The 15,000-nt window shown below is 39.2% G+C and overlaps 1 protein-coding gene across 14 annotated transcripts in view; it reads right to left on the bottom strand.

The window, feature by feature from the left end:
• LOC135204207 (nuclear factor 1 X-type-like) overlaps positions 1–15,000 on the bottom strand; it is a 451,271-nt gene that overhangs the window by 44,812 nt on the left and 391,459 nt on the right. For all 14 annotated transcript variants that reach the window (XM_064234304.1, XM_064234305.1, XM_064234302.1 and 11 more), the window contains one exon: positions 718–771. In XM_064234304.1, the coding sequence (XP_064090374.1) occupies positions 718–771 (54 nt within the window). The remainder of the gene's footprint in view (positions 1–717; positions 772–15,000) is intronic.

Here is a 15,000-nt window from a genome sequence, read left to right as displayed (position 1 = left end):
CACAATATATATATATATATATATATATATGTGTGTGTGTATATGTATATATATATATATATATATATATATATATATATATATATATATGTGTGTATGTATATATATTACAAGTGCTTATAAACACGAGCACAAACGTGCAAGAGAAAGAGAGAGTAAAGCTACAAAGTTTTCATCTGCTCTTCAAGAGAAATTCTTATTACTTCCGCTGGCTCCCTCATTGACGGGGGAAAAAAAGTGTGAGGAGGAAAGATTCATGGCAGAATTTATGTTTCCTTCCCCTGAGCAAGGACATAAAATTACTCGAAAAAAAAGATTTATTCTGGGTTTTAAACTTGAGGATTTAAATATGACTTTCTTTCTATGTTCTGTAGTTCATTTAGACATGTTCGTGTAGTGAGCAAATATTTCTGGGTAACTCAACAATAAGTCCTGATAATCTTGGTAAGTCATTAAGAATCAACATTCTCCCCTTTCATAAAACAAAAATACATATAACAACCTGTTAAACAGCCTATGTTGGACATGCGCATACATGCGCTCGCACGTCTCTTTATACCACGATTTGTAAACTGATTCAATCCAGAAGGTCGAATACAGTGCATAACGGTTACGACATAAGTTATCAATAAGCAACTAGTACATCATCTTTGCGAAGCGATTCAAATTGATTTTTTACGTTTAATCAGCAACAACGAAAAGATAAAACAAACTTACTTTTCATCCTATCGTCGTCTTTGTCACTCTCCAGCACGATTCCTGCCAAGCTTTCTGAAATAGAGAGAAGGATTTTGTAAATATCTACTTTTCTCTCAAAAAGTTCATACAAACAACCTGTTCTATACTAAAAGTAAACATGATCATAAATACTTCCTGTTTAAAAGCATATGCATATATAATATGACGCGACCACGCGAACATACACAACTTTCGTGTTTAAATAGTTGATTTTTCATTCAAACAAAATCCTATTACTTGAAAAGTCAACGATCAGCACGTAAATTTATCAGAAAAAGGCCACCCTGCCACAATTTCGCTATCTCACAAAAGGGAGGCCAGTCATCCCAAAACACGCACAAAGCAATGCCCAGAATCTGGGGAATGTGCGACCAGAGACAAATGATGTTTATTGGCAAAGGAGGAACTACTATGGCTTTCGAGCGCAACCTGTTTTTGGCGCCAATACGTGTCATGTTTTGAAGTCCCGTTTTGGCGCGTACCTTGGCTAGGAACATCACTGCCGCGCCACCTTTCAGCGCGCCAACTTGGACACCATTCCCAGCACGGGTTCACGAACGTAAACACAAACACATGCCACGCTTACTTTGTTTACTCAAGGCCGTATGCACGATCCCTGTTGTGTTCAACGCTTCTCAGGGTTAAGGTCATTAAAAAGGGCGCGCACGCTAATCGAACCAGAGGTTCGAGAGGGGCCCGGCGTCTTCAGCCAAATAAGTAAAGTGGATGGGGTCAGATTTAGTAAGTGTTACTAAGGAATTCGCAACTGAGAAGAGGAATACCCAGGGTATCGACGCGTTGCATAAACATAGTGCAAGGGCATGGGGGTGGGGGTGGGGAGAACGTTACATAATGGTACTGCTCAACGGGAAGGAGGCATGAATAACCAACCCATCTAGATTCAAGCAGACTGCAGGAGCTGAGCGCCTGCCAATACAAACATAAAATCTAGACAGACTAATTTCTGGCTAGAGACCGGTGAAAAATACAGCTCTGACCCAAAAGGGTGTTAGAGTGAACGGTGTGTGTGTGTGTGTAAAGGCGTTAGTCTGGGAATGGCAGGCCACCGTTCCAGCAAACTCTCGTGTTGCCAAATGGTGTCTATTCATTCTTAACATGGTCGTCGATGTCCAGAGATGGTGCGACGCCAGTCTAAAGTGTTTCATCTGTCACAAACTCTTGACCTTGTTGCTGTGCAGCCAGGTGGAAAAAGATACAAAAATGGAACGTGCAAGCGGTTTTCACATGAGTGATGATTTCACTGCACCTCTATTTTCAGAATCCTAAATAGAACGTACAAATGAGGAGAATCATTCTCAGTGCATCTTCAGTCTTGAATTAACAATCCGGTTTTTACAGAAAAAGAAGATTTAGTAAACCAGAATAGTATGAGGACATATAACGTGTAAATTTTTTACATTTCTGGATTAAGAGGTTCAATACGTGTCCACAAAATATTAATATACTAATTAATCGAAAAAGGTAAAAAACAAAATAAAAAAAATCCAACAAAAAATATACCCATGGAAACTTCCTAGCACAAAATCTTTTTAAAAATAAGTTTCAGATTTGAAAAAGGGGAGCGAGTGAAGGAAAAGACTTCTATACCCAGGCCATGACCCGGGTATCCTAAAATCCTGCTCTGCAAGGAAAGATGGTGATGAGGAGACCTTGTCCGGCTCCGCCCACCTCTGGCCCCCCGCCAGAGGGGGGGGGGAGAGGCAGATAACCCCTCTTTCTTACACTTTTATTATTTCCTTTACCTTCATTTCCCCCGTCCTTCGTCGATCGCATTTTTCCACCCTTTTTCACCTGCTTTCCAATCTGAGCCGACATAAATCACAAAGAATCAAAGAGTTCATTTGGCCTCGAAAATAATTCAGGTATCGTGAATGATAAAAGAATGACAAGGCAATTACCAAGAGAATTTTTCTGGAGATAAGCAAAGAGAGAAAATATAATAATCTATTTTTGTACGGAAGTGCAATTGCTTTGAAACATCAAGATTAGGGACAAATTTTGGGACAAATTTTCAACCAGTTCTTACCAAAAAAAAAAAAAAAAAAAAAAAAAAAAAAAAAAAAAAAAAAAAAAATGAGGAGAGACAGCCTGACATTCAATTGCATCGCTCAGCGTCTTCAAAATACAATTGTAATACACTGCAAATGAAAGACTCAAAATCACTCTTCCTCTGCAACTCGTAGAGGAAAAACGAGAAAAATAGGAACGCCATAATGACTTCATTCGATTTCAGCATCCCAGAAGACGCAGGTTACTAAAAACCATATCCCATAAAGATAAGGAAAAAAAACTCTCTTAGTCTAGGACACTAAGAAAAGACAAAGAAAATCGGATATAAAACAACCATTACAATAGGACTCTCTTGTGTACCAACATGGCTGCAGTAAATTGTAAGACTGAAAATAATTTTACTCCTTGGTATCTCTTAAAAAGAGAAAATAAAAAATATGAAAAAACCATAACGACTTCAGTAGATTTCAAGAGACATTCGAAGGGGGAAGGTTCAAGATTTTCTTGCGTAACGCTTAAAAAACTATCAAATAAAAAAAATGTTTCGACGGAAACTCAAAGAAAATAATAACATCCTCGATAACGATTTCATTCGATTTCAGCATCTCACGGAAACATCCATTCGTGAAATCCCAGGATAGTCTCACATTATATAAGTTCTCTCTCTCTCTCTCTTCTCTCTCTCTCTTCTCTCTCTCTCTCTCTCTCTCTCTCTCTCTCTCTCTCTCTCTCTCCTCTCTCTCCCTCCGTGTGTGCGAGGTCGCAGCAACACTTGATCCAGTGGGGGATAAAAAAAAAAATATATGATTCATAAGAGGAAACGACTAGAGAAATCTGTGGCTTATGTAGGAAATTATCAGAGGTTATAAAACACCGGCGGTCAAGAGGTACACGCAGACCTATTAAAGCAGCGGAGGCAATAAACATCCCAGATCAATCGCAGTACAGCCTCCAATTGGGGGCCTTTCGCGGCACGAGAGGAAGAAGAAGAATGAAAAAGGATTTTTTGTGCAGAGGCGGGATGAGAGAGAGAGAGAGAGGGGGGGGGGGAGGGGGGGGGGGGTTTATATACACTGATTCTTTGTTTCTGTAAAAATTATCCCCGATTCATATGACTGGATGAAGAGGCACAATTCTAATTACTCCATCTTACATGTGCGAGAGAGAAAAAGTCAATGTTTATCGTTTTCTTGTATAAAAACAAACAAACTAACATGACTTCGAAGGCAACAATATACACATAAACTTATACACATATAAATACATACATACACTTACTACAAAGTTCTCCAAAACGTACTACAATGTCGGCATATTTCTGGCAGATCTTACAGTTACCATCTTATCTCGAAAGGAAAATTGACTTATCCTCGATAGTCAAGTTTTGTTCTCCTACACAGGCAATTTCCTACAATCTTCACCTCACAGCTGTGCTGCCAACTGACACCAACAAAGCTTGGTTTTATCCTCAACACTTGCGATTATTAATGTCAACCCTTTCCCACCAAACCTATTTGTTACCTTTAAAACACATAAGTTATCCTCTACACCGAAGCTTCGTTACTATATATGCCGCAGTCTTTCATTCTCCTTCGCACCAAAAATCTCTTGAGATCCTTAACACCAAAGAGTTGGGTCATCCTTAACGTAGAACGCCTCGCGTTATCCTTGGCGCCATACCTCTATGACGGCTCCTCCCTTTTGCCTTACAAGTGTATTTCACTTCGCTGATACTCTCTCTTCTCTTTCTCTACCAGTCCTTCCACCTCCCCCCACCACCCACCCAATATATCTTAACCAATTCTTTCTTTCCACGAGTCCTGTCTCTTTCCCCCTCCTCCCTGAGGAAGACAAGTGGGTGAGAGAAAGGATGAGGAGGATGAAGAAAGTAAAAGACAAACAATACAACGCTTAGTTCAGACACAGGTTAAACAAAACTCGCACACACAAGATACAGAGAGAGAGAGAGAGAGAGAGAGAGAGAGAGAGAGAGAGAGAGAGAGAGAGAGAGAGAGAATTTTACAATGCATAAGTCGTGAAAAAGTATAAGATGTCAGAGGCAAATTACAGTTTCATATGAGCGAGCTATACAAAGCGAAATTTCACGAAAGACTGCAACATAAATAAGACAAAAAAAAAATCTCACTCACTATAAAAGATACACCAAGATCTTCAAAACGAAAGCCACCTAAGAAGGACTTAGGGCAGAGGCAGAGAGAGAGAGAGAGAGAGAGAGAGAGACCCTTCCTCCTCCTCCACGTAGGAGAGGTATGGAGATAGGTTCATTTCCTGTTCAGTTCCTCTACGACAACTGCCTCTCTCTCGGCTGGCTGCTGGTCCTGCTCCTGCCCCACTACAATAAATAAATTCTATAGCATCCCGAAAGAACATGACTATCACTTCTCCTTCAGGGCAGTGGCCATTGACCGAAACTATCTATTCTTCTTTTGCTACTGCCACTTTTTCTACTCTCTCTCTCTCTCTCTCTCTCTCTCTCTCTCTCTCTCTCTCTCTCTCTCTCTCTCTCTCTCTCTCGTACATTTGTACTGTCGTTTGTATGTGTACTCTTCAACCCTTTTTACAACATGACTTGTTTTTTAAAAGCATGAACAATCTTTAGTGGAAGCTAGTACTCATATTGTGAGACAGTCTCACATCATGTTGTAGTAAATATAAAGCTACTACAGTTTACCTTTATATTCTATTATATATATATATATATATATATATATATATATATATATATATATATATATACAAAGTAACAAACTGACAGAAGAAATTAGGTATTAATTTCTGCATAAAAGACAATAAACGCTAAACATACCATAGCGAGAAAGTATGTGAAGTGCAAACACACACAGATATTATATATATATATATATATATATATATATATATATATATGTGTGTGTGTGTGTGTGTGTGTGTGTGTGTGTGTGTGTGTGTGTGTGATACACCACAGGAGTGAAGTTTCTTCATTCATTCGTAGTGATGGATGTATATAAAAGGTGCAAAGAACATCTAAAGGCTATGAGGAAATTGCGGTTTTTATATTTTAAATTTTTTTCTCTTCTTTTTGCATTTGAATAAATAAATACATCAAAAGCAATCAATAAATGAAAATAACGCGTAGTTTTGTTCAAGAATCATAACAACATTCACTTTTACATATCTGATCTTTTGTCGATTATTATAACAAATATACTGAATTATACTTTAAGAACTCATAAAATTACCAACTTAGTTATACCACGACAAAACATAACAATAAATAATAACAATACACCAACAAGGTCAGTTTAGCCCTCACGTCATTGGCCCGGGTCATTGGATGCCGGCAACCAATCAGCGAGCGTCATTGCTTGGGGGGGGGGGGGGAGTGGGAGTGGGACCTCCCTTAGTCGGCCGGAGAGAGAGAGGGAGAGAGAACAAGATGATAATGTTTTTTATGGGCTGGAGCCATAAAGAGAATGAATGGGACGGTCATTAACGTGGTGGGCCACAATCAAGGTGAAGTCATTGTCCCTTGCAAAGGGTAAGGCCACCCCAAGGAAAATGGCTCAGGGATCGGGGCAACGAAAGGGCATAAGGACCTAGGGGCAGGAGGACAAAGGAAAGGCCATGAGTGACTAAGGGGCAAAAGGGAAGCCACGGAAAAAGGTTGTGATTTTTTTTTTTTTTTTAAAGGAATGGTAAACGGGAAGGACAATAAACAATACAATGCTACGCGTTAGCATAAATGCTCAAAATGAGAAAGAGGTCACGGGAAGAAATAATGCTTTACAGCAAAACAATAATGAAGGAAAAATGACAAAGACGTAGATTTGTCAATGTCTTAGATATCCACTACAGCTATAACCGTCATCTTGATCACAAAACAATTATTATTCTTAGCGTCATTATTCAAAATAACTAATCGTTCATTAAGGTCAAAATAAGTAATCAATCATTTAAGGTCAAAATAACTATTCATTCATTAAGGTCAAAATAAGTAATCAATTATTATGGTCAAAATAGCTATTCACTAATTAAGGTCAAAATAGCTATTCACTAATTAAGGTCAAAATAAGTAATCATTCATTAAGGTCAAAATAAGTAATCAATCATTAAGGTCAAAATAACTATTCATTCATTAAGGTCAAAATAAGTAATCATTCATTAAGGTCAAAATAAGTAATCAATCATTAAGGTCATGCCCCCAAAAAGGTCACCAATTTGTAGACGAGAAATCCCCCAATCATTCATTAAGGTCAAAGTAAGTAACCATTCATTAAGGCCAAAATAAGTAATCACTCATTAAGGTCAAAATAAATAGTCGTTCGTTAAGGTCATGCCCCCCAAAATAGGTCACCAACTTGCAGACGAGAAATCCCCAAAGGAAAAACTAACAAATACCACAACGTCTTTTTCAAAAATGGTCGTCGTCATATCATATAAAGTACCTTCGAGGAAAATCCCATAAATTTCTTTGTAATAAAAACAGGCCTATAATAATCGCTTTCCACCAAGGAGAGAGAGAGAGAGAGAGAGAGAGAGAGAGAGAGAGAGAGAGAGCGAGAGAGGGGGGGGGGGGGGTAATGTGGCCTCGTTCTGACACTCCAGATTCGGATTCTGGTCCAGCTACGGACGTTAGAATTTCTTGAAATTCTTTCATTTGGATCTCAAGCTTTGTAGTGACAAACGTATCCAAAGAGAAGTTAAGAGGGAATTGTGGTTATCACAACTACAAATATACACATATACGTACATACATACACATATATAATTCTATATATATATATATATATATATATATACTATATATATATATAATACACTACATAAATTCATTAAAATATTCCTAAGGTTTTTAAAATACTAGAAAGGAAGGCTCGTAAACATTTGCAGTGTTAAATGAACAGACCACGTAAGACACTGTTCTGTTCCCACCTGAATTATACAAATAACCTAAAAAAATAAGTTACACAAAGAAATAACAGTGTGGAGAAAGAAGGCAAGCCCTTTGAGAAAACAATGGTATTCGATTTTTTTTTTACCGATGAAATTAACGGAGGCGAATTCCCCATAGTAGTAAGTTAGGTCTGCCAAGATCCCAAACTCACTATAATCTTGAAAGTTCTCGAAGACTAAGTATAGAAGCCGTTTTGTTTACTAGTAAAAAAGCAGCGTCACGTTAAAAAAACTAATTCACGTGTATTTACTAAGAAAAATAAGATAACACCCCACAACAAAAAAAGATAAAAAAAAAAAAATTGGCCCAAGTATAATCTTTCTGGGACCAGTGACTGAGTTGACCACTCAGCGTTTCGCCGGTCGCCCAATGTACTGGGAGAACTATAACAGCCAAACACACACATACACACCTCGTAGCGCAGAGAGGAAAGGAGGAGTAGACGTAGAAGTTAGCAGGTAAAAAAAAAAAAAAAAAAAAAAAAAAAAAAAAAAAAAGGAGAAAGCAGAGGTGTAAAAGACGTCGTGTGAGGACCGTTAAGGTTTGGAGATTAAAAAGAATCTTGCCGTGGATAATAGGGTGTGGCTAAGGGTGATTGGTCCTTGTAAAGAATAAGTGGAAGGAGGAGAGCCTCTTGGGTGATTGAGGTACGACTTTACGAGAATTAGGAATGATGGGTCGTTATTAAGAAAAGGGAAGGGGGGAGGGGGGGGGGAGGTGGAATCATAGTGCAGGGAAGCACCGAAGGAGATCTGAAAGGGAAGGGGATGAGAAGTGGGGTTGTGGAAGATGCGGTTGGGGGGGTTGGGTAGAGGGGGAGTTTAGTGGAATGGGCCTGGGAAGGGGGGGGGGGGGGGGGAGGCCAGATCGTTCGTCACCGCGATGCTGGGGTGAATAAGGTCAGAGAGGAGTGATTGAGACGATGTCTTACGGGTGACGGAAATCGAGGCCTGAATGGAAATAATCAACTCTGATGCAAATGGCGTGGGAGAGGGATTCAAAAGGAAAAGATGGAGGAGGAGGAGGAGGAGAAGGAGGAAGCCTCGAGACGGGGGAAAGAGGGACGAGTGGCAGGTAGAGAGAGAGAGAGAGAGAGAGAGAGAGAGAGAGAGAGAGAGAGAGAGAGAGAGAGAATCGAAATGGTTTGGCGAATGTTTGATAGCGAAGCTGTCACATCTCGGAACTTCATATGACTATCTTCACAAATCCCATCTTTATTTCCTAATTATGGTAACCCAAAGAGGAAAACTCTTACACTGAAAAAACTGAAAATAACATATTTGCCGAAATATTACAGCTGTATGTATTTATTATATCATTTTGACCCATTTACAATACGTAAATGAAAGATCTTAATGCATTTACTGTTGAAAACAGTAATTAAGCTTCTTTCCAATAATAACCTACCGCGGATGAAAAACACATAAACGTTCCTAATTGCTTTTATTACTTAATAAAAGCATATCACTTTATAAGAGCATTTGAACTCCAAGATTCAGAGGAATAATAAGCATTATAACTTATAATAAATATTTTTCAACTCTCCAGACTTTCCAACACACGAAACTCCACAGAAATTACAATATGCGAAATCCACCAAAGACTCATAGAGCATCTGGATTCCAATGATGTTTCGACAATGAAAATTCCATATTGCCTCATAGGTCTGTGGAAATCCCAATGAACGATAACAAACAATCGCTCATATGGCAATCGAAAGCCCAATAAACAATAAGTTGAGAACCCATATAGTTCTTTCCAAGATATTCTTGAACGAACGACCTTCCTGCCTGTTGTTTTAGTGGGAATCAATGAAGAGAGAGAGAGAGAGAGAGAGAGCGAGAGAGCGAGAGAGAGAGAGGAGAAGGGAGGAGGAGAGAAGTCACGAGATGAGATGAGAGAGAGAGAGATGAAGAGAAACAGGGAGGGTCTGGCTTATCTCTCAAAACGTACCTACCACCAAAACCAACTCCTGCCCACCCCTGACCACCTGCATATGAATACCCACTACTACTTCCTCAGGACCTCCCTCAAACGTCCATCGGATATCTCTCCTTCTCATGTTCCTGGAGATGTTCCTTCCTAAATTGAGGGCCAAGCATTGTCCAGTTACGAGAGCAACACCACTGTTCCACCTCCTCATTGCCTTTTCAATCTCCTATACATGCAAACCTGATAACAACGTTAATAATACCTAGTTTAATGAACCTATTTACCGGCCCCAAAACCCACAGAGTATAAACGGTGTTATCATCAGATAGCTATTCTCATGGCTTTTAACAGTCTTGCCTTGGTATTTTAGAGTTCTTTATGAATGGATTTAAATCTTACCCTAAACTATAACGTGTTAATTCCCCGCGCAACCGCGCAAGGATTAAAACTGATTTTATCTTCAGATCTACCCAAAACACGAAAACAATTTTGTGCATCGTGACTCGTGTAGAACGTACTATCCCGAATCCCCTTCCCGCCCCCATCCCCAGCGATAGCACCCATCCACCCCGTCAAGTCCATACCTGTCACAAACACGTTCGGAGAATATACGAAGAAATGTAAATGTCGGCAGACGTGAGAGAAAAGAAAAAGAAAAAAAGCCCACAAAAGTGGGGAAAAGGGATAAAAATAAAGAAGGTGATGCTGGAGGAGAGCTTTAAGATTACAGCATCCATCAAATGAAGCGGCGGCGAACATATATCGGCGGCTATCAATAAAAGGAAGTTGGGGGGAAAAGTTGAGAGGGACACCCCGTTATCACCCTTCCATTACCCAGAGATGAACCTCATTCACCCTTCCACCAACTCTCTCTCTCTCTCTCTCTCTCTCTCTCAAACACACAAACAATCCAAGAATTCATACAGTCACCCCCCATTCAGATCACGTAAATAATTTTCAAAGGTGCGTATAATGAAAAACCACAGGAAAAAAAAAAAAGGAATATGATGGAAAATTAGTTAGAAATTTGGCAAATGCGTTCAAGACAATAACTTAAGCTGAACCACTTCAAGAACATCAATTTTCAACTTGTGAAGAGAGAAACAAGAGACAAGCTGAACCATTTTACTTACGAAGAGAAATTTCCCCCAAACCGCGCATCTCTCTCTCTCTCTCTCTCTCCTCTCTCTCTCTCTCTCTCTCTCTTCTCTCAACTATCAACAAAGCACCAATATATATCCGCAAAATGGCCCTAAATCACCGAGGTTAGACAAGCGCCTCCACGAACGAAAATTTCTTCCCCTCCCAAATAGAATTTTTATGGGGTCTTTTATACCTTCTAAACAAAATACCTGAATATAATATTGCCCCTCCAACGATCATTTTACGGAAACAATATGATATTTACGACCAAATAATTTCCTTACACGCCACGGGCATATGACATTATTATAGACACACACACAGGCCGCTACCACTACATAGGCGGCATCCCCACCCCCTAACCCCCTACTTACACCATTCTCCACAAACTCGGCCCCCTTCCCTTCCCTCTCCCATCCCACCCACAACGAAATTCGTCGGGAGAGAAGGGGATCTTCGTCAGCAGATTAGAAGACAAAAACATTACTTACATCCCTACCAATCTCAGTCCTCCCCCCTTCCCCTCCCCTCCCTTCACCAACCCGAAAGGTGGTTCTGCGTGTCCCCCTCCAGGAAGTAGGAGGGGGCGGGGGGTTCGTTCAGATAGCCCCTCCCCACCATATGCCCATTAGAAAAATCCTCTTATAAAGAGTTCTCATGATGGTGTTCAATCAAGAAGCCGTTCGATGTCTTTTCTCTTCTTCAGGTGTATAAGTGAAAGTCAATGCTGTTGACAGCGCAAAAGACAATTCCACACCATTACAATTTATGAAAGTCTTTTCATCCACATCAGAACATCATGCATTTACAAAAAAAAATCAAAATAAGCATGAAACACCCATAAATTCCAAATTAGTAATCCAATAGTTCAACCTAAACCAGCTTATATATTGATTAAATATTATCTATCATTTAATTAATTGTGAGGCAAACGAGAAGAAATACTGCGCCCAGCATCCCTCCCCTAATTCTTATGGAAGAAACAGACGATGTATTCTTTAGATTCATTTAGTTCTCGCAATTCCGTTTTATCATTCACCTATAATCTACCTTCTTTCAAGAAGAGGCCCATTCCTTCCTTGGTGGTTGAGGCTATTCATCATTTTCATATAGCAGGCATGAAACTTGGGATAAGTAAGGGCAACGCGATTTTAGCCAAACTGTCACTCCAACATAATATTAACCAAACCTAATAAATCAAATGTTAATTTTAGAAGATTCTAAATCAAGATGAGTGCTACAATCTGTACATGATGAATTAAGGCCATTCAATAAAATTACCCTTAATACAACAAGATTCAAGGTCCCAAAATCAGTGGTTTACTTGGCGCTTTCAATGACAACCACTTTTTATACCAAAACAGTTCATCAAAAAAGATAAAACAAGAAAAAATAGTAGCTGGATAGTTAAATGCTCATCTTTATTACCAGCCGGTAGGCTAACATTAGAATAAAATTTGCGTAGTGCTGCGCCATTTGCAAATACAATTCCATATAAAGAAATCTTATCATTTCCTGATAGGTATCTAAGTTAAAGTTCAACATTTGGAGTCAAGACTTTGACTAGAAGCAAAGTTTGGAAGTTAAACGTGGTGGGAGAATCCCGTAGATTTATTTGATATAAAACCACACTTACATCTGTGAGATCTCTGTTCAATAAAATTATTATAAGTCTTTTGTACAACCACCTGTAATAACGAGATGCACAATAAAAAAAAATGTAGCATATGCAGCCAACAAAAACCTGTTATATAACAACATAATTCACGCTTTACCAATATTTTAATGGAATATTTATTTTCTACCTCTATTCAAAGCTACACAGTAGTGCCAGTGTCTAAATTTCCAATGCTTCAGACAGAATTCGAAATATTATATGCCTAACTTTCGATCACCCAGGAAATGGGATGACTATTTAAATGAAACGAGCTGAACTCCCTCCAGATCTGTGCCACCCACTTTTAGCATATATAAATAAAATTCACGCCTACCAATTACCATAGTTTGAGAAAAAAATACACACTCCATGTAACTTGTTTGTTTTGCCTTAACTTTTGTGTTCGTGTGTGTGTATGTGTGTGTGAGAGAGAGAGAGAGAGAGAGAGAGAGAGAGAGAGAGAGAGAGAGAGGAAAAATGTGAGATAAACAAGTGGCGTGCTTTTACCCCACCAAGGAGAGAAATTCACTCCCGAGTAAAGACCTTAAACAGCTGGCGTTTACAACCGACCCCATACTCTCGCGGCGGAACTCGGACCCTTCGACGGCGGAACACTCCAGGGGGAGAGGGGGGAACTGAAGAAGCTCCGGGCAACGAAGGAAACGGGCGAAGACGGTGGGAAGAACAACGAGGAAAGGGGTAGCTAGGGAAGGAAGATAAGGGGACGAGAAGAAGAGGAAGAAGAGACCAAAAAGGAGGAACAAGAAAACAAGAAGAAACGGGGGAAGAAGGAGGGTAAGAACAACGAAGAAAGGGGGTAGCTTGGGAAGGAAGGAAAAGAACATGAAGAATGAAAAACGGGAACAAGAATAACGAAAGGGTAGACAAATTAAGGAAGAAGGGAGAACAGAAACAAGAATAAAAAAACGGTAGGCAAACAAATGACGAATGCAATAAGGAAGAAATAAGAGTGAAGAAGGAAGGACGAAAAGAGGAAGTGAGAGAAAGAAGAAGTAAGAAGAGGGGGACTGCATGGCAAAAGGGACTAGGAAAGAGAGAGAGAGAGAGAGCGAGAGAGGAGGAGGAGGAGGAGGAGGAGGAGATGCTGAAGCAACTTCTCCAAACGCATGTTAAGATAAGATAAGACAAGTCACGTGACCACCCAGCCACCGCTTATCGGGGTGGTCCATCTCTCTTTCTCGCCTTTTCTCTCCTCCTCCTCCCTCCATTCCACCCCGACACCCGTCTTTTTCAACTGCCCGCCATTAATTCCTCTGACCCCTTGGGTTACATTCTAAATAACTGGGTTTAACGAGTTTTCGGGTAGGCCGGGTCACGGCCGACTGATTTTGGGCATAAAAGTGGCTTCAAAACTGCCTGGGGCACCGGAGACGAATTGATTTAACTTTTACATATATATATTTCTGGGCTCGGCCGTGTCGCTCCGTGAAATAGGTTCCTTTAGCGCTATTTCTAAGGCAAAATATTGCTATCTAAAGGATATATATATATATATATCTAAATATATATATATATATATATATATAATATATATATATATATTATATATATATATAAATATATATATATATATATATATATATATATAGGTCGTAAAATGAACGTAATATGAAACACACACAATCAGGTAATGAGAAGCCATCAAGCACATACAGGTAAAAGGTAATATAAAGTACAATTAACGGAGTGATTATAACCTGAATGGTTGAAAAAACCAACTTAAGTTACGTTAAAAATCTTATTAACCACAACACTTGCCCCCTACTCCTGCCTTAAAAGAACTGTCACTGAATTATGACACTAACAGAGTTGCAACAAATTTAAATATTTCAAAATAATTCTGTTTATCCACAATATCATACTATGAAAAATAAACTACGTAGTATATGCTGCTTACTGCTCAGTTGATCAAGGCAAAACGCAAAACTTTTTTATTTTCAAAATTCTTTAAAAATTTTAGATTTTTGAGACAACAGCCACAATACAGAGAGAGAGAGAGAGAGAGAGAGAGAGAGAGAGAGATCGCAATAAGAATAATTTTAAGGAAAAACGTTTGAAACGTTGCATAGTCGAGCTAAACATAATGCAATAAAACATTTTACAAGTTTTGAAAAAAATAAGGAACATGAAAAAAAAAAAAAAATTCAAAAACTGACTACTGTGCCAATCATAACAAAATAAAGAGTTTAAAAGAAAATAGTCAAACGGCCTTTGTCTCAACACTGGCCGCTGAATAGGCAAACTATACGGTAGGAGAAGAACGATACCGCGTTTTAGGAGGCCATTTCAGATCGCAAACAACTTCTCTCTGAAGTAATGCTCAACTTTTCCCCCTTCCCTATCTCGCCTTGCACTGGCCTGTGTGGGTTCGCGGCACAAAAGAAATCTTATTAGGGCGAAAGACCTTTAACAATCTTCGGGGAGATTACTAGTTTTTTTTTCTTTTTAATTTCTTTCGCCCTTTTCAAATTTTTTTTATTATTATGATTTTCATCACGTCTTTCCAGCGTCGTTCCAGAGAGAG

The sequence above is a fragment of the Macrobrachium nipponense genome, chromosome 44, assembly GCF_015104395.2.
Source record: "Macrobrachium nipponense isolate FS-2020 chromosome 44, ASM1510439v2, whole genome shotgun sequence".
In the NCBI taxonomy this organism is placed as follows: Eukaryota; Metazoa; Arthropoda; class Malacostraca; order Decapoda; family Palaemonidae; genus Macrobrachium; species Macrobrachium nipponense.
This window is presented reverse-complemented; position numbering and strand designations above follow the sequence as displayed.